Here is a 20740-nt window from a genome sequence, read left to right as displayed (position 1 = left end):
AAATACTACTCATCAATTATATATATATATATATATATATATTGATGAGTAATATTTTTAAAAAATTTAATTGATTGCAAGGCTACAAAAATTTATTATCAATTAAAAGTACTGATTAAGAAAATGAATAAAAAAATATTAAATTAGATTCAAATGATATTTTATGCATTGCATGATAGTCTTTAATACGACCAAAATCCTTTAACATCTTATGATTTACATTAAATTTGAAATACACCTCTTGGTTCGTGAACGGCTCGTGTTCGACTCGCTAAACAAACGAGCCGAACACGAACACACTTTTTGAGCTCGAAATATAAACGAGCTGAGCACGAGCTGAGCTTGGGCTCACTCATGGTCGGCTTGTTTACACCCCTAGCAGACGGTGGTAGGGTGTTATGATGTTCTATTTTCCTGACCTTCGTTTGGGCTGTTTAATGACTTTGAGATTAGTGCTAATGACTTTGAGATTAGTGCTAATATTATTGGTGTATACACATACATATTTGACTTAAAATAAGATATTAATGAAGATATTCAGTGAAGAGATATTGAAAGGGATTACAATAAAACACTCTAAATTTACGATAGAAATCTTTACAAAAATAGAAGAAATATAACTTCTTTTTATTCAGTGTTTGCAAAAGTTATAAAATATTAAATTACCTGCCTTAGCGGACAAAATTAAATTACCGATTATACCCTTTTCCCCTTCATCGTCTGGAATCGGGACCTCCTGAAACCCTGGGCGCAGGATAACGGGCCCCACTAACCGGTGCACGATAGCATCTTTCGCCTCCGAAACATGCTTCTCTCTCCACCTCCACAACTTTACAACTTTCTCTCTCTATCTTCGTCTCGTCGCACGCTCGCCATGCCAATTTGCATCCCTAGCTTCCTCTCGTTTCCTCTATACCTCCATTGGCCAGGTCACACGTGCTTCTGTCACGTGACATCCCTTTCGTGCAACTCTAATTCCTCTCCCTCGTTTCAGTCGTTAGACGCCGACCTAGGGTTAGGACTTCCCTATAATTCGCGCTGTTCTTGTTCCTCTCACGTCTCCTCCGGTCCTGTACATCTGAATTGAAGTCGAGGCCGATCATGGAGCCGAGGTGAGGCAACTAGAAGTAATCCTCTGTTTCTTCCTTTTTGTAGTTAGGGAGGTCGTTGGTTCTTTCTCCACCGGGAACACGGGCTTTTCCTAGGTTATGTTCTGAATTTGCGGCCCGTGGTTTTGATTGTAATTCCTGTACGGTAGCCTTGCGCTAGCAATCAAACTGTTTCTTTTTGTTTCTATTATAAAATTATGTGGTGGTAGTTTTCTTGTTGTTTTGATAGGAGTTGTGCAAATGTTTTGAGGACATGTTTCGGTGCTTGGAGGTGTTATTTAGTTCATTGAAATCTTATGTTTGTATGCTGATTTTTATTTTATTTTTTTTTCTTCTTGGTTTCAATGCAGTCTTTGACGAACTATTAACTCCCAACGGTGGTAAGGATGAGAGCGAGGATAGCGAAGGTTGGGTATACTTATTAGCCATATTTCAGGTTGCCCAGTTTTGTTTTCTGCTAATTTCAAGTTTAATTTAGTTAGTTAATAGCTGCTGAGTTTTGTTTCTTGCTTGAGAATAATAAGTTTATTTTGGATTTAGATATGAGGATGAGTTCTTTAAGGTGCCCAATTAATTATGACGGATTGCTTTTCTTTTTTAATGTGACTTCATATTGCTGATTATTTGTGTTGGGTTTGTCAGGACGAGGAACCTTGTTGGATCGCTCAAATGTTGTTGTAATCGACAGGTCTTCGGATCTAACTAGGAGAACAACACGATGTTTGATTCTGATGGTGGTTTGAACTCTTTCATAAGGAAAGAAGCTGAAGACAATGAAGATGATGGTGATGAATATGGAACTGGAATCTCTGACGAGCATTATCGATCAATGCTTAGTGAACATGTGCAGAAGTACAGGAGAGTGAAGCTTAATAATTCTTCATTAGCTTCAGGCACTGCAAGAATGGCTGTGCCTATTTCTAAAAGGAATCATGGCTTGAAAGGGGGGAAGTTGGGCAATGAATCTTTAGTTTCTGTGAAGGAGGAAAAGACATTTCATGAGATGGATATGTCACCTGAATGGTATGAAGGTGATTTTGAATCAGAATATGGAGGAAGCCATAGGTTTCCTTCCTCATTGGATTCTTCTTATTTGGATATTGGGGAGGGAATTACATATCGTATCCCTCCAACTTATGATAAGCTTTTGACTTTGTTTAAGCTGCCAAGTTATTCAGAAATCAAGATAGAAGAGAATTTCCTTAAAGATAATCTGGATTTAAGATCTCTAGCAGCTATGATTGCTTCCAATAGGAGACAAGATGGTCAAAATCGAGGATGTTTGAGTGAAACTCAACCCCAATATGAATCACTCCAAGCCAGATTGAAGGCTCTTTCATCAAATAACTCTAATCAAGATTTCACTCTCAAAGTTGATGTTAGTTTGGATCCTTACTCAATTCCTGAAGGTGCAGCTGGTAGGATTCGAAGGCTAATTATGTCAGAGTCTGGAACCTTGCAACTTTATTATGTGAAAGTATTGGAAAGAGGAGACTCATATGAGGTGAGTTGTTGCCACTTTATCAGGGTTCATTTTCTGTCCTAATAATTGCGAAGTGTGATATCTTTTTCTTACTTTTTTCAGATTGTTGAGCGCAGTTTGCCTAAAATGCAAATAGTGAAAAAAGATCCATCTGTGATTGAAAGAGAGGAGATGGATAAGATTGGGAAAGTTTGGGTTACTATTGCAAGACGAGATATTCCTAAACATCACAAGACATTAACAAACTTGTTTCGTAAGCAAATAGCTGATGCCAAGCGCTGCTCAGAAAACTGCCAAAAAGAGGTATCTTGCTTAGGTTTGATTTTCTTTTCTAAAGGTCATTTTTTAAGGGGCATTTACATACGTACCGCACAATTCTTATGTATTTACTCATTTAAAGCCTAAACTTTCATATTTACATTTATGACGCTTAAAACTCTAGCATCACATAAAAAATACCACCATTATTAACTTTTTAGAAGTGAAGTACACCATTTCATGTATAGTTTTATGACACCAAAGTGATATCAAACTGTAGGTGTTTGAATTTATAAGAATTTTGTCCTATGTATGTAAATTTCCCTTTTTTTAGTTGCAATAGTTAATTTTTTGCTTTGTCTCAGTCTTCTCTCCTCCTTATCTATTGGGTAGCCTCTCTCTATTTTTTGCCTCTAACAATGCTATTTTTATCAGGTAAAAGTGAAAGTTAGCAGGTCTCTAAAGCTGATGAGAACTGCTGCAATTCGGACAAGGAAGCTAGCTAGAGACGTGCTGATATTGTGGAAGAGAATAGATAAAGAGCAGGTGAACTCTTTTTATTTTTTTAAATTACTTGATTCTTTTTTAAGCGTTTGCAAACTCTTTGTTAAACTTATTGGTATTATCTTTTCAAAGTACTTGTGATCCTATGAAGTTAGTGTATTTATAAGTCTTGTGGAATATACCAAAATTAGCCACGCTTTAGTTAAGTTTTGAGTCTCATGAGCATGAATTACTTTGCACTCGCACCACAGTAATCATTTTTCTTTTGCCTTTAGAAACATCATGTGCAGGATGGCTATGATTTGAATTACAAATAAGATATACTATCCATTTAGCAATATCGATAATACTGAAGAAATATAATATGAATTTGACTGGGTGTAGATGTGTTTGTTTTAGTGAATGTTAATTATATGTGAAAATCTATTTTCTGTAGAAGTTTATATGGCACATTTTTTTAGTACTCTTCACAATTGTGAGAATCAATCTTTGATTCCAAGATTTTCAGCTTGATCATGAACCACCAATTTTATAAAGCATAAGTCACATGGAGCAAGATGATTGAAGCATTGAAATGGCTTATAAATTGAACTGTGAACGTTTTAAAATAAATGACAAGGAGCAACATCTCATGGTTTTAGGGAGTTATTAATTTGGTATAACCATGATTTTACAGCTGATGTATCAAATTTGCTCCTAAATTAAAATTGGAAATTTCACATACATACCAAACTATTCTTATGTACTTATATAACTACAATCTATAGTTTGATGTATCGTAACTGCTCCTAAATTAAAATAGGAAATTTCACATACATACCAAACTATTCTTATCTATTTACATATCTAACACCCAAAGTTTGATAGCCACATGTATAATACTTTAGTATATTATTCACATCAAAATTTATGCATTTAAATGTATATTCACTATAAAAAAGTGAGTAATAGTTGCATTTTTTATGTAATGTTAAAGTTTTGAGTTTTATGTTTGTAAATATTAATTTTTAGGTGTTAGATATGTAAATACATAAGAATTGTGTGTCGTGTATGGTAAATCCCCCATCAAAATACATCCTTTAGCAAAGATTAACATTTTGTACCACCAGCAATTAATTTGGGTATTCCATGCGATATTGTATGCTCCATATTTTAACACACACTTACTACATATGAGTCATATATCTTGCATTTCTTGAGCAAATATCAAAATTTAAATTTTTTCTTCTGAAAATTTGTCTACTCCAAACTGCATATTTGAGTTTATTCACACAAATTGGCCATCCCGGACAACTAGGATAAGGCTAATGCTGGTGATGATGATTTATAATGATGCATACAAGTGCAAAAGATACTTGTATGTGATGCTTAGTAGATACTTTATGCATGTAAAGCAAAAATGGATCGTTCACCTTATTTTTAAGAGCTTTTGTTGCTAGTTGTTTGTTCACTTTTAATTATTTTATCTTGTTATAATGGATCTTTCAGATGATTTTTAACATTAAACTTCTGTGAACAGGCAGAAGTGAGGAAAAAGGAGGAACGAGATGCTGCCGAAGCTCTGAAGCGTGAAGAAGAGCTTCGAGAAGCGAAGAGGCAGCAGCAGAGGCTCAACTTTCTACTATCACAAACAGAGCTCTACAGTCATTTTATGCAGAACAAAACTTCCTCACAACCCACTGAAACCTTACCTGCTGCGGAGGGTGAAGATCAAGAAAAGAAATGAAGTGCAGATATTAAATCTGGAGAAGAAGAGGATCCTGAAGAAGCTGAATTAAAAAAACAAGCTCTAAAAGCAGCACAGCATGCTGCATCACAGCAGAGGAAGATAACAGATGAATTTGACACTGAATGCATGAAGCTTAGGCAAGCTGCTCAACCTACAGATGCAGCAAATGAATCATTGATTACGGGATCTTCAAACATGGACCTTCTGCACCCGTTAAGTACAAAGAACTCTATTCATAAACAACAACTAAGAATGAACATATTACTTATTCTGTTTTCCAACATTTTCATGATTCCACCCCACCTATATTTTCTGTTGGAACTTTGCTCTTAATGAAAAGAATAGGAAATTTTTATTTGCAGATCAACAATGCCCATAAAATCTTCTGTACTGACGCCAGAGCTGTTCAAAGGCATTCTCAAAGAGTATCAATTAAAAGGGTTGCAGTGGCTTGTTAATTGTTATGAACAGGTAATGGTCTGGCTTGAAAAAATGTCTTTCTACTTTGTTAATGAGATTCTGTAGGATATCAGCTTTTTTATCTGACATTATTCTTTTCTCAACTATGAAGGGTTTGAATGGCATCCTTGCTGATGAAATGGGATTAGGAAAGACGATTCAGGCCATGGCATTTTTGGCTCATTTAGCTGAGGTTTGTTGTTTTTTGTTGAGGGAAAAATAAGTGTTTATATTTTTTAGAAGACCATCTAAAAAAAAAAAATCCAAATGGTAATGCGATAGTTGTATATTTTGAAGAAATTAATGAGAATTTGAAGCACACAAAATTAATTAGCAGTTTCGTCACTATTATAATTCCAATTGCATAAAACTTGACTAAAATTAAAAAAATTAGAAACAATAATATATTATATTAAAGAAATTATGTCAAAGAAAGAAATTATCTAAGTAAAATACGAACCTGATGGTAGTACAAAATGACTTCCCTTGAAGATAGATAGTGCATAGTATTAATAGAAATCACACATACAACTTTAACACACAAGGTAAAAAATTGAAAGGAATTTTAGTCAATTAAGTCATCGTTTAAAAAAATCATCCAAGGTGGGCACTCGTTGAGGCATGTCTCGATCCGAGGCGCAAACAAATGTCTTAGGACTTATGTCTCATTGCCGCTACACTTTTTTTAGCATAAGCAGATGATTCTAGAGTTCGAGGCAATAACTCAATGAGTTTACATAATTTTCTTTATTATATTACAATATAATATAATATTAATGTGTTATATAATATAATACTTGTCATACATATTTATTATATCTCTTCGATTAACCACAAAAACTCATTTAACTCTTTAGCTCATTCGGCTTTATAGTGTTGCTTTATAGTGTTTAGGGTTGCAAGGCCGACTGCTTGAGAGTAGTTTGTCTTTATGCGAGCACTAGATTAGAGCAAGATCATGTTGATTAGGAGTCAGTGCGAGGTCTTATTTGAGTTGAGTGTGATAGATGGATGAAGGATGCGCGGAAGTAGTGATTTGGAGTCTCTGGTATGTTTTTTTAGTTTTTTATGCATAATTTTGTGACAAGCGGTGTTAATTTCACTATGAATGCAATCGCGTTTATGTATGATAAATTTAATTTGTTATAAGCTTTTAGGTTGTTAAAGCTAAATGTAAAATGGAGTGAAGATTAAATTACTATTTCAAATAAGATTGAAATAGTGAGATGACATCATTGATCATTATAATATTTTATATGATGTTTCAAATAATGAGATAAATGTTAAAATAATAAAATTATCTTAATTGTTATTTGGTTATATCAAAGTAATTTGATATTATAATGAAGACAAATTGCATAGTAGTTGCTTTTAGTGCAAGAATTTCCATATAAATAATGAATCTAAGGAATTACAACGAATGATTCATAACTGGGACAACAACCTCCAAAGTAGCATAGCTGAATAGTAGAAGAGTGAGAACATGGTAGAAATAGTCCTTGTATTATTTATGAGCTGTTCTAATCTCAGACTATTCACGTGTTTAATTAAGTCTGTGGACTCCTTAAATTTGATCCAAAATAGTCTAATTGATTTCTCAACTCTGATCCAAAATAACCCATTAGAGTGACTATTTTGAACATATTTGCCGGTTTAATAGATTAAATTGAACACATTAAATATCTGGGATCCTCATAAAATAGTTAAGGAGATTAAAATGACTACAATTTCACACCAACATGCTTTTTATTTTATTGGGATATTGGGGTTTATTATAACTCTTCCTTTTTCTTCAACTCATTGCAGGAGAAAAATATATGGGGCCCTTTTCTGGTTGTTGCACCCGCATCCGTTCTAAATAATTGGGCTGATGAAGTAAATCGTTTCTGTCCTGATTTAAAGACACTTCCATACTGGGGTGCACTTTCTGAAAGGATGGTTCTAAGGAAAAATATTAATCCAAAGCGCCTATATAGAAGGTACACTATTTCTCCTATTCTTTTCCTAAAATGGTAAATTTTGTCTCTTAAGAAATTTCTGTCTGAATTCTTTATTGCATTGAATAATTTTTACTTTGTTCTTCTTAGGGAAGCGGGATTTCACATTTTGATTACGAGCTATCAGCTACTGGTGACTGATGAGAAATATTTGCGTCGGGTGAAGTGGCAATATATGGTTTTAGATGAAGCGCAAGCCATAAAGAGTTCAAATAGGTTTGCTGACCTGCATTTCTGATTTTGTTACTGCCAACATTTTTGTTCATTTGTTATAGCATGTTTCTCTCTGTAATCCTGTTGATTATTGTCATGAGGAAATGTGACTACCAGGCATGATTAGATTAAGGGTAATTTACATACATAACACAATTCTTATGTATTTACGTATCTCACGCCTAAACTTTCATATCTACATACATAACACTTTTAGTGCTTTGAATCTATGCATGAAAAGTTGTATTTCACCTTTAAAAAGTTGTAATAATGCTATTTTTTATTTGATATTAAATATTTGAGTGATGTGTGTTAATATAAAAGTTTAGTTGTGAGATATGTAAATGCACAAGAATTGTGTCCTAAGTATATAAGTGCCACGTAGATTAATTCATGTTTTAGGAATTGTTTTACGTGATGCATTTCCTTTTTCTTGATTCCTTTGTACAGCATACGTTGGAAGACATTGCTGAGCTTCAACTGTAGAAATCGCTTGCTTTTGACTGGAACCCCCATACAAAATAACATGGCAGAGTTATGGGCCCTTCTTCATTTCATCATGCCAACTCTGTTCGATAGTCACGAGCAATTTAATGAATGGTTTTCGAAGGGGTATTACATCTTACTTGCATTCTTTTTGTTTTTTTTGGAAGATTTACATACATACTGCAAAATTCTTCTGTTTTTACTTATGCCACACTTGAACTTCATATTTTGCATGCTGACCACCTTATGCTTTTCAAAGTTAAAATAGTGGTATTTTTATGTGATATGAAAGATCTGGATGGTATACATGTAAAAATCGAAGTATAGACTGGGTAGTATGTATGTAAATACTCGTTTTTGTGACAAATATTGTATTTCATTCTGCTCTGGTTAACCTTGGCAGCATTGAGAGCCACGCAGAGCATGGAGGTACTCTAAATGAGCATCAGCTTAAATGAGCATCAGCTTAACAGACTGGGTATTTTTTTATTTCTTTTATATAATTTTTTTCATTTTGATACGCTATTCTGATTAAATGGCATAAAAAACTTGTCTTAGGCATTGCTCACTCCCCATGCACTAATTATAATGGTGCAGGGTTAATTAAGTAGATCTTAAATTGTTGGATTAAGGCAAATGATGATTACTGCTTTAATAATAATGATAATTATATAAAGAAAAGAATGGAAGATGAGAAGATTTAATGATGATGAGAAGGAAAAAGTTTTTTGAATCTCATGTTTTAAAACTTTCTGGCTATTAACCTGCTGGTGGCCAGTCTAAAACTGGTCCTTGGTTATTCCTATATTTTATTATTTGGAACTATTGTATGCAATATCGTTCCTGCTGGTGGCTGTCTAAAACTAGTCCTTGTTTATTCCTATATTTTATTATTTGGAAATATTGTATACAATATCGTTCTAGTCTTATTTGCAGTGCCTTTTTTAAAAATGACCTTCAAATTTGCCTTATTTTCTGAATATTCTGGTTCTTTTGTCGGATAGTTTGATAACAATGAGCCATTTATTTGACTTTTTGCGAAGCTGAAAATTATAATTTCTTTTCTTACAGCATGCTGTCCTTAAGCCATTCATGTTGCGGAGAGTTAAGAAAGATGTCATATCAGAAATGACCTTGAAGAAGGAAATCACGGTGCATTGTAAACTAAGTTCACGACAACAAGCTTTTTATCAAGCTATAAAGAACAAAATTTCATTGTCTGAGCTTCTAGATGGGCATCGTGGGCATCTAAATGAAAAAAAAATTGTTAATTTGATGAATATTGTTATTCAATTACGCAAGGTACTTTTTCTTTGACAACTTGTAGTTTGTATTTGGGGACATTAAATAAAAAATAGGCTATTAAATTCTCTTTTGCTTCATCCCTCCATTATCAAACTGAAATTGAGAAACTTTTGGTGTGGAACTATGATTTGCACCTTTCTGCTACAAAATATGCTTTTTTGTTTTTTCAAGATGAGATAATGCTGACTAAGGAACTTTCTCTTTCTGTTAAATGATAGGTGTGCAACCACCCTGAATTATTTGAGCGAAATGAAGGTAGCTCATACTTGCACTTTGCAGAAATACCCAACTCTCTGCTTCCCCCATCCTTCGGGGAATTAGAGGACGTTTGCTACTCTGGAGATTGTAATCCTATATCATACAAGGTGCATTTTTCTTTAGCTGTTTTTTTACTATGGAATTTTTACTTTTTTTTAGTCTTTTGTTACATGTATTCTTAAGTAAATTCATATTTTTCAGGTTCCTAAGCTTCTCTTTCAAGAAATTGCTAGATGTGCTGGAACTCCGTATCCAGTTTCTGGTCTTCCACCTCGGGAATCTTTGGAGAGGCATTTTAATATATTTTCAGCCAAAAATATTCATCAATCAATATTTTCAAATTGTACAGAAAGGCCTTACACAACTTCTGGAACCTTCGGTTTTACTCGTTTAATAAATCTATCTCCGTCCGTTGTCTCGTTTCTCGCAAGGTGTTCTTTACTAGAGAGGTTATTTTTTTCCATAGTAAGATGGGATACAACGTTTGTTGATGAAATATTGGACATTTTTATGGATTTGGAGGGCAATGACCTCGAATATAATAAATTGGAGAAAGGAAAAGTAAGAGCTGTTACACGGTTGCTGTTATCGCCAACTAAATCTGAGGCTAGATTGCTCGAGAGAAGATTCGCGACAGGTCCCGGAGAAGCTCCATTTGAACCTCTAGTTGTTTCTCATCATGAAAGGCTAATATCGAACATCAGGCTCTTGCGTTCGTCCTATGCATTTATACCTCGAGCACGGGCTCCTTTGGTATGCTTTGAAATGAACGAAAACTATTCTTTTTCCTGAAGAGTGTAACATATTAAAAATTATAGAAATGTATTTTCACCTTTTTTTTGTATATCTTATTGTCGTTTTATTTGTTCTCTTCACAGATAAATGCTTATTGCTCTGACAGAAACTTTGCATTTCGAACGGTTGAGGAGTTGCACCACCCTTGGGCAAAGAGGCTGTTTCTTGGGTTTGCTCGTACGTCTGAGTTTAACGGGCCTAGAAGACCCGTTAATCCCCATCACTTGATAGAAGAGATTAATACGAAAGAAGTTTGTTTCAAGCCTGTTCTTGAGCTATCACACAAGATCTTTGGTTCTAGTCCACCCATCCAAAGCTTCGACCCTGCTAAAATGCTTACGGTAATGGAAATACTCCTAAAGTATCAAGTAGCATTTAAAAAGTTGAATTATTTTAAATATCAAGTTACCAAGGGCTTGTTTGGAATTAATTTTGCTTTTTATTTTTCCTTTGTTTTCACAAGCATGTTGTTTAATGTGGTTCATTATATTTTTATTTTTTGTTTCTAAAAATAATTAAACATGTTTTTGAAAACACTCGAAACGCCTTCTTAACATTTTAAAAAAATAATCATATCTTAATCAGTCACAGTTAACATGTTTTGTTTGAAATAAAAAAATAAAAAAAATAAAAAAAACATAAAATGGAAAACAAAAAAAAGGTGTATGATGTGATTCTTGGCTGATTTCCGCATAAAAATTAGGGTCAATAATAATTTTATTTTTGTAACACCAAATAACTCAACGCGAATATATAAAAGATAAGCACCTACAATTCAAGAGGCAGACGATTTCTCCTAAATCTGACTACTCCAGAGAGAGGAAGTATCTTCCAAACCCTAAGCCTAAAACTTACAACCACAATTTCATCTATCCCCGACCTTAAACCTATTTCGGTATATTTGTACAAAGCAATAATAAATAATAAAAGATTCAATTGCCCTTAGGTTAATAAAAGACTAAATTACCCCTAGGCTAAATTGGTGTAACAATAGTCCCCTCCCCAAAAAGTACCTTGTACTCAAGTTGGATAAAAGGAAATTGTTGTCGGATCAAGCTCTCATGCTCCCTCATCGCACACTGTGAGAACCTTTAATATCTGATCCTCGCAGCGGTGCCTTGGGGTAAATTTGTCATCACACAAGAAGCATAACCGCTTTGCATGCTTCTCTTGAATTTGTTTCTGTATGGTGCTTGAAGTTGACACCTGGACGGACCCCAATATTCTTTTTCCTACGACACCTCCCCCTGAAATGACATCATATTGGTTTTTGGTCTCGTGGTTTTAGAGTTACTCTTGTAGGCTTGTGTAATTCTCCCATGATGGTGCTTTTGTTGCCCTTTTCCATGTGGCTCTTGTCCTCCACCATTTGGGTTAGCTTCTTCGTCTCCCCCAATCTCTCTGGTCTCATCAGTTGGAGTGCTGCACATATGTCGGGCTTTATCTCATTCATGAAATTTTTCTCCAATACTACTTTAGAAATCCCCTTCAACCATCCCGGTAAGAGCTCGAATCTCTCCCAATACTTCATGGCAATCCCTTCTCGAGTCAATGCAAAGAACTGCTTGTGTAAGTCTCCTACCTAAATGACTCGAAAATGTTCGAACAAGTAATCCTTAAATTCTTTCAACGAGGATATAAGGTATTTAACCTCCCTCCATTGAAACCATGTTAGGGTTTTCTTTACCAAATATAACCCTCTTGCCACGAGCTTCTCCTCCCCATTTAGACCTAACACCGTGAAATATAGCCCCACCCGATACACCCACCAGTGTGCGGCATCTTCTTCAAAGATTGACATCTTCAACTTCCTTATGCGCGAGTCTACTTCCCAATTCTCTCAACTGAAGTTCATTTCGCACACTAAGCAGGGGTTGGGTTCCGTTTTGCATCCCATATTGAATTTCCTCTTTCCATAAGTCCGACTCGCCTCATATTCAACCCTCATGCCCCCATAACTCCTCGCTTGCCTTCCGCCTAAAAGACTGTTACAACAAAAGGCATTTTCCTAGTTGAATGCAACACTCCACTAGTGTACCACCCACCGTGGTTCCTTGTTCCTGCCCGAAATCCTTCGAATTGATCTTCTCCAGTCCTAAATCGCACGTCCAATTCCGCCTGCCGACACTTTTCCAATTGCTTGGATGCTACATAATTTCTTTCAAGTACTGCCGCTCGAGTTTGCTCATGTCGTCGCCACTCAATTCTATTGCAAGTGGCTTTAGGTTTGCGTGAAACTCGATCAACCTCTTCATAATTTCTTCTAGGGTCATAAATCTGCTCTCCATGGACGAAAATCACACCTCTATGAACGTAAATCGCCCTTTTAATGATGAGAACTATTTCTCCATTTTATATATGATTTGGCTCACATGCTCCTTCAATTTCTCCAAATCATCTATTTTTTTCGTCATTACTTCATGTCGTTTTCGACGCTTGTATGTCGTGATCTCGCAGTTGGTTTGAATTGGGACTATTTTTCTTGATTGGATTGCAGTCAGTTGGCTCGAATTGCGACTTTTTTACGATTAGGAAGCAATGATTTTCTCACCTAGCTCAGAAAAATTTGCTTGAATCTCAATGCTTTCCAACAAGCTTAACTTGTCGTTCTTCACAAGGGATGAAAGATTTGTCATCGCCTTCCCAACAAGCACGCGAGTTTCAAGTCTCTATATGCCGCGATCTTCAAAATGGAGCAGGAGGGGGTGTAATATGGGTGCAATCTCGTTGACACTTTTCCAGCTAGCTTTGATCGCAATATTTGGAAGCCAGAGGATGCGAAAGATGGGAGTGACGGGTCTCTATGAGCCGTGATCCCGTCATTCCTTTCTCCGCAAAATCACGTATCGCGATCCCGTCATTGCCTTCTCCGCGAAGAAGGAATGAGTTTCGTGTTTTTTAAGCCTCCATCCCAGTTTTGTTTTCTGTACCAAATCACGTACCGCAATCTCGATGTTGCCTTCTCCGCTAAGAAAAGCGGTGATCTCGTTATTTCCTTCTCCGCAAGCTTTAATTGCGATTGTATGACGATCTCACATTCTTTAATGCATCAAGATGTTTTCGGTTGCTTCTCCTTTTTGTTGTTTTCCAGAAATCTTACTCTGATACTAATTGATATGATTATTGGAAAAATTTCACTTAGAAATTAAGGCCAAGGGTAATTTTGTTTTTGGAACACCAAACAACTCAACACGAATACATAAAGGTTAAGCGATCTCTTTTAAATCCTACTATCCGAGAGGTAGGAACTTTCTCCCAAATCCTAATCTTGAGGCAACCCCAACCTCATCCATCCCCAACCCTAAACCTATTAGGATTTGTTTATACTAAACAATAATAAATAATAAAAGATTCAATTATCCTTGGGTTAATAAAAGGCTAAATTGCTTTTAGGCTAAGCTTGCATAACATGATCCCATATAAACCCCTAAAAGGAGCATTTTTTAGTATGATAAATAATTAATGTTTTATATACCATAGGAAAAAGAGCTAAAACCAGTTCCTACAAAAACCGAGCTCTTTTGAAGAACCCATAAAAGAAATGGATCGTGCTGCATGAACATAATATTATGCTTCTATGTGCAGAGAATGTGGAAATTTTTTGCTTAATTCACTTGAATTTTTTTTATAATTATTATTGCAGGATTCTGGTAAACTTCAAACATTGGACGTTTTACTGAAACGCCTTCGTGCTGAAAATCATCGTGTGCTTCTATTTGCTCAAATGACAAGAATGTTGAATATTCTTGAGGTATTGCTATTCTTTTGTGCTTGTGGCAACATTTGTACACTTTTTGCAACACTTATTTGCTTCAAATTTGAAAAAGCATTTTAGTTTGCTTCAACTTTGAAATTGATCATCACTAATGTCTTTTTAGGTTCTATATTCTAGCTTATGTATATATTTATCTCCATGATGTTTCACCTCATTGCTCCAATGACTCCCGTGCTTCTAAATTCTAGTTTTGATATACATCATCTTTTGACATTCATCTTTTCTCTGCTTATTTAATTTTAGGAAGATTTACATACTTACCACTCAATTTTTATGCATTTACATATCTAATTCCTAAACTTCAATTTTTACATACATGCGATCCTACCTTTGCATGAAAAGCTTTATTTCACTTTTTTCAAAAGTTAAATTTGTTGTTTTTTATATATGGAATGAAAGATTTGGGTGGTATGTATATTAATGCCCCTTAATTTTATCGCATGGTCTAAGGGCTTTTTGATTGTTCTGTAGGATTATATGAATTACAGAAAATATAAGTATTTTAGACTCGATGGATCATCCACTATTATGGACCGTCGTGACATGGTCAGAGACTTCCAACGCAGGTATCAATAGCCTTGCCTGTCCTGCAGATCTTTAATGTTCTTTCAACAATGCGTTGTTTGGTTTTGTCCCTAATTTTAATTATTAATTATTTGTTAATGTATTCCTCCAACTTGCAATTTTATAATTTTATTGCGTATTGCAGGAATGACATTTTTGTCTTCTTGCTGAGTACAAGAGCTGGTGGGCTGGGAATAAATTTAACCGCAGCTGATACTGTCATTTTTTATGAAAGTGATTGGAACCCGACTCTAGATCTACAAGCGATGGATAGGGCTCATCGTTTAGGTCAAACTAAGGAGGTATGCAATCACTAGATTGAACTTGCTCAACTGCTATATTGTGCTATGTTTCATTTTTTATAGACTTTATACATGAAATATATAAAGCGTACAATTCTCGTGTATTACATATATAAACTTTCATATTTACACACATAATACTCAAATTTTTAATATCACAAAAAATAGCACTATTATCAAAGTGAAATACATTTTTCATGTATAGGTTTAAAACACTGAAGTGTTATGTTTGTAAATATGAAAGTTTAGTTGTGGGTTGTACAAATTCATAAAAATTGTGTGCTACGAATGTAAATTTCCAAAAAAAAAAAAAGAAGAAAAGAAAAACATATTAGATACATCAGTGTAACTAGGGGTCCTTTGAGCAGCGGTTTTCTACCCTAATAATCATCAAGTATGAAGTAAATCGAAATTATACGTGCTTATTTGACATTAGCTGCTGTGCTTCTCTTTCTTTTGCATTATTCATATCTTTCTCTTTCTTTAAGGTGACTGTGTACCGGTTGATTTGCAAAGAGACCGTTGAAGAAAAAATTTTGCAAAGAGCAAGCCAGAAAAATACAGTACAGCAGTTGGTCATGACGGGCGGTCATGTTCAAGGTGATCTATTGAGGACTGAAGATGTTGTTTCTTTGTTGCTAGATGATTCCCAGTTGGAGCAGAAACTCAGAGAAATACCACTACAGGTTTGGAATAATTATGTCATTTCAGGCTTGGTGATTTAATTGAATTTGAGCTCGAGCTCTTAATTCTACATGTTTGAGAATGCAGTTTGTTTATTATGAAAGTGAAAATAATAATAATTCAAGATAAACTGACAAATAGAATGAGCAATTATAAGATTAATAATAAGAAATTAGTTGATATAAAAGATAGAAGGATCATTTTTGGAACATTTTTAAAATTGTAATAATAAAGTGTTGAATTTTAATATATTTTGAATATAATTTTAAACGAGCCCGGTCTTAATGAGATGAGCAGGGGCTAGCTCGAGCATGACTTGTCAGCTCATTGAGCTTTAGCTCGTGAGCCACTAATTAAGCCAAGCCCGAGTTGTTCAAGTCGGCTTGGCTCGGCTACAACCCTAATCTTAAGGATGGTCAAATTTGAAAAACATGCATTTTAGTTTGCTAGCCATGCTCTAATTTATCATTCAAGAAAATAGTTTTTGATGCTCTAGCATACATCATATTGGTTGGTAACATAGCCGAGAGCACCCCCCCCCCCCCAAAAAAAAAAAAAAATAAAAATAAAAGGGAAAATAGCCTTTGACAGTATTAGCTGTAGGATTTGCCTCGGGGGAATATCAATTGCATCTCAGTGCACTGTGGTGTCGGAAAAAGTAGCGGAATTGGGTATCTAGACTTTTTACTACTTAGAGATGTCGAATAGCAGTTTTCTTGTAATTTTTATACTAGAAGATCTGGTTGTACGAAGCTATTTCTTCATCATAAAAAAATTTGAAACAATTAAAAAGCTATAGCTATATTAAAATACTAACTGTGATCCTTAATATAATTGATGTATCTTACTCTCTTTCAGTTTGATTCTCTTCTGCAAATTGCCCTTTAGCATTATAATTGAATCATGATGAGTTTGCAATCAGAACTGTTGAATTCAAGTGGAAACTTTTCTGTTTCTTATTTATATTTTACCAGGTTAAGGATCGACAGAAAAAGAAACGAGGAAACAAGGAAATCCTAGTCGATGCTGATGGATTGGTATCATTGGAAGATCTTGAAAATGCTGAATTGCGAGGTGCAGATGATGAACCTGCTGAGAAGCAAAGTAAAAAATCCAGCAACAAAAAGGTATTTTCCTTCCTCGGTTTCGTTCTCTTTGGTTGATTTCTCTGTTTTCTAAACCCCTTTTATGTACAACAGAGGAAATCAGGTTCTGACAAACAAAACTCTGCAAGATCATGGATTTCTCAGGAGTCTTCCACTCCTGCAGAATCACCTATGGAGGCAGATGAAGCTAGCCCAATGGTTCTGGATGAGAAGCCATCCAAACCAAAGAGACCAAAGAAAAGAGCCAACGGAAACCTCGAACCTTCACCTTCTTCTGTCTCGGGATCAGTCACATTGAACTCCATCGAACATTTTCCGCCATCCACATTCGAGTACGCTCATGGGATTGATGCAGCCATTGCTCCCGAAGCCATGGGATTACTACAATCTGGCAACACGATAGAACAGTATTGAAAACCTGATATGAGTATTTCAGAGGATTTCTAAAGTGACAGAGAGAGGAGCTGGCCCTGAAGTCTTGAGTACGCATAATTAAACGTGCTCGCGAGGAATTCTTGGATTTCAGGTGAGAAATTCTTCAGATTTATGTACAGTGTATTTAAAATGGATGCAAATCTGGAGCGATGAGGGCCATCTCTGGTGAAATTTTCTGGGTAGCTGGGTTTTTCCGTGTATATTTAAAATTTTGGTTAGAGTCATCATTGATGTACAGCTGAATCCAACAAATATAATTTTTTTTTAAAGTTTATAGTGCTCTTTGCAAGCTGATTGTTTACAATTAGTCATGATGTTTTCAATTTGATCGATTGGACGGTATTTTAGGATCAAATCTTCGCCCTTTTTTTTTTTGGCATTCAGTGGAATGTTGAGGCTTTGTTATTTTTGTTTATCAAACACGAAAAATAAATGGATTGAAAAAACCGTAAAGAAATCAAAGGTAAAGTGTCTCAACAAGTCAAGAATAATCTTCATATCGAAAGGAGAAGAAAAGAACAAAAGTAAAAAATCAAGTTCAGTACCAAACTGACAACATAAGAAGAAAAAGGGGCAGAAAAGACATAAAAAACTAAAGCCAGGTAATAGGAGATAAAAGACAAATGTTGGAAGTCATAGTTAAGATGAAGTGTGCTAATAGATAAAATCACAAGTTTCAACATATTATGGATATAACAAGGAAGATAGCAGTTAATAATAAGTAACAAGCAAGACGACAGGAGCCAAGAAAGGAATTTGTTAGTGAACTAAAATGCGGGACACCCATCGCATAGCTAAGATAAGAAGCAGAAAAAGACAACAACAATGTTTCCAAGGGTATGGACAATTAAGCATGAAGACTAGTATTGAATGTTTATATTATTGTTTTTCCATTGCAAATTATAAAAAAAAGTAATGCTTTCCAAAATGTTGAACCAAGCAACCCACTTTGAGTTAAAGAGAACACACAACAGGATATTATAGTTAGGGTTGTCAAAATAGCTTGTTGTTCGCGTACATCTCATGTTCAATTTGTTCTTCAAGCAAATGAGCCGAATACAAATAATTTTTTTTTGTAAATGATATATATATGAGCTGAACATGAACAAAAGATTTGTTCGCTCGTGTTCAACACATTTTAGCTCGAAATAATATATATATATATATATATAATGAATTAATGAATGAGTACAACTCATGTTCACATACAACACTACCAAGATTATAATCCATTAAAATTATTAATTAAAATTTTTTAATAAAGATATATTATAATTCTATTTAAATGAATATTTAATATAAATAATAAAATTTAAATCTCACCCCAATCCTTAACATCTCGTGGCTGTGTGATTATGATAGTCAAAATGACTTCTTGTTCGTGAACAATTCGTGTTCGGCTCAATATGCAAACGAGCTGAATAGAAACAAATTTTTTGAGCTCGATATATAAACGAGTCGAACACAGAGTTATATTTTTTAATGAGCTGGACACAAGCCGAGCATGTGCTCGCTTGAGCTCGGCTAGTTTACACCCCTAATTATGGCTGTAAAAAGAAAAAATATATAAATAAAATTCAAAACTAAGCTATTACTCTATAAAATAAGCTTATTACTAGAATGAGAATTCAAGTTACTATTAATGACAAATAGAATAATATTAATAGTATGAGAACAGGTTTCTAGTAGTATATCCAATGTAATTCAGGTTCGAAAAAATGATAAAATGGAATAACATATAACATGGAATGAAATACCATCAGCTCAAAAGAGAGGGTAAATTAGAACCTCAAAAAAGAGAAAGAACTACAAAAAAAATTTTTTTAAAATGAGAAGTTTGAGAAACATTCAAAGGTAAAAAAAAAATTCATATAAAACCACCAATAACGACCCCCATACTCATAATAAGATACTAGAACTAACAACATTTCAAAAAAGAAATGACAACTTCAAAAGCACTAGAACAAGAGGGCATATAAAGTTATTTCTGCACTAGTTTCATCAATCCTTAATAGACTTTATAAGGGAAAATAGAAGAGGTTTATCATCATAACAATCATAATTACCCCTCTTCACCACAAAACCAGTAGCAAACCTAATCATACAGAAATAACCATAATTAAAAAAATAGAAAATCATTTGGAAATTCTAAGATAAGGGAGACCAATTTTATCAAGCAAGATCATATCATTTAATTCAAAAGAACAATTACTAGGAAAAAAATTATTCAATTATATCTAGTTTAGTACTGAGTTTAGCTAACCAATCAACACATGCATTACCTTCCCTAAAGATGTGGTTAAGTATACATTCAAAGGAAGGAAGAATGATGTAGTATTACATATAGTAGAGCCTTTAAAAGAGTTTAACCTAATGGATAACAAAAACATCATTTAGTTTAGTCATCAATTTATCAAAACCTAAAGCATCAACCACATAAAGATTGTATTTAAGAACATAAAGTTCAAAAAAGAAAAATATTGTAGGGATCAAAAGGACCAGCAAAGGCCATAGTTAGTTTACGAAAGTGATTTTTAATTAAACCCCCAAATCCAAAGCAACCTTAGGAGATAGAGTCATCATTGTCAATTTTCACTCAACCTCTCTCAAGTTTAATCCGATATGCAATAGTAATAATAGGTTTGTAAGGTTGAGTCTCTATTTCAATAACAAAGTATCTTGTCACATCTTTACAACTTTTAAAATTTTTATAACCAATCAAATTAGCTTTATGTAAAAATAAAATTCTCTCTTCAATGCGTTAAATAATATATAAATTATTCATTTTATTACCTTCATGTTTCTCATCATTCATTTCTTGTCAAATGTACATCAAGTTCAAGCACAAAATAATAATAATACAACAAAAACAACAACAACAAAGCTTTAATCCCACTACGTGGGGTCGACTACATGAATCCTTTTTCTCCATTGCGTCTTATTTAGTGTCATATTTTCATTTAGTTCTAGTAAATTAAGATCATTTTTAATACAATAAGCCCAACTCTTCCTAGGTCTACCTCTGCCTTTCTTAACACAAGTCGAATCTAAAACATCTACTCTCCTAATTGGATCATCATATGGTCGACGTTTAATGTGCCAAACCATCTAAGACGACTTTCTCTAATTTTGTCCTTCACAGGAGCTACACCAACCCTATCACGAATATATTAATTGCGCATTTTGTCTCTAAGTGTAAAGCCACTCATCCACCTAATCATTCTCATCTCAACAACACTTAACTTATTATTATGCTTCTCTTTTAATGGCCAACATTC

The 20740-nt window shown here is 34.4% G+C and overlaps 1 protein-coding gene across 1 annotated transcript; it reads left to right on the top strand.

Moving 5' to 3' along the window:
• The first annotated feature begins 732 nt into the window (after window positions 1-732).
• LOC110018334 (DNA helicase INO80) lies at window positions 733-17759 on the top strand. Its single transcript, XM_020715612.1, is given in 22 exon segments — window positions 733-1112; window positions 1460-1545; window positions 1752-2613; window positions 2695-2895; window positions 3286-3396; window positions 4874-5295; window positions 5446-5554; window positions 5655-5735; window positions 7349-7521; window positions 7630-7755; window positions 8203-8364; window positions 8642-8692; window positions 9303-9540; window positions 9762-9908; window positions 10003-10554; window positions 10680-10937; window positions 14240-14347; window positions 14843-14937; window positions 15081-15237; window positions 15726-15923; window positions 16896-17048; window positions 17121-17759. Coding segments are annotated over 20 exon segments (4449 nt in total). The 5' UTR covers window positions 733-1112; window positions 1460-1545; window positions 1752-1827; the 3' UTR covers window positions 17442-17759.
• The last annotated feature ends 2981 nt before the right edge of the window (window positions 17760-20740 follow it).

Source organism: Phalaenopsis equestris, unplaced genomic scaffold (assembly GCF_001263595.1).
Source record: "Phalaenopsis equestris unplaced genomic scaffold, ASM126359v1 Scaffold000012, whole genome shotgun sequence".
In the NCBI taxonomy this organism is placed as follows: domain Eukaryota; kingdom Viridiplantae; phylum Streptophyta; class Magnoliopsida; order Asparagales; family Orchidaceae; genus Phalaenopsis; species Phalaenopsis equestris.
This window is presented reverse-complemented; position numbering and strand designations above follow the sequence as displayed.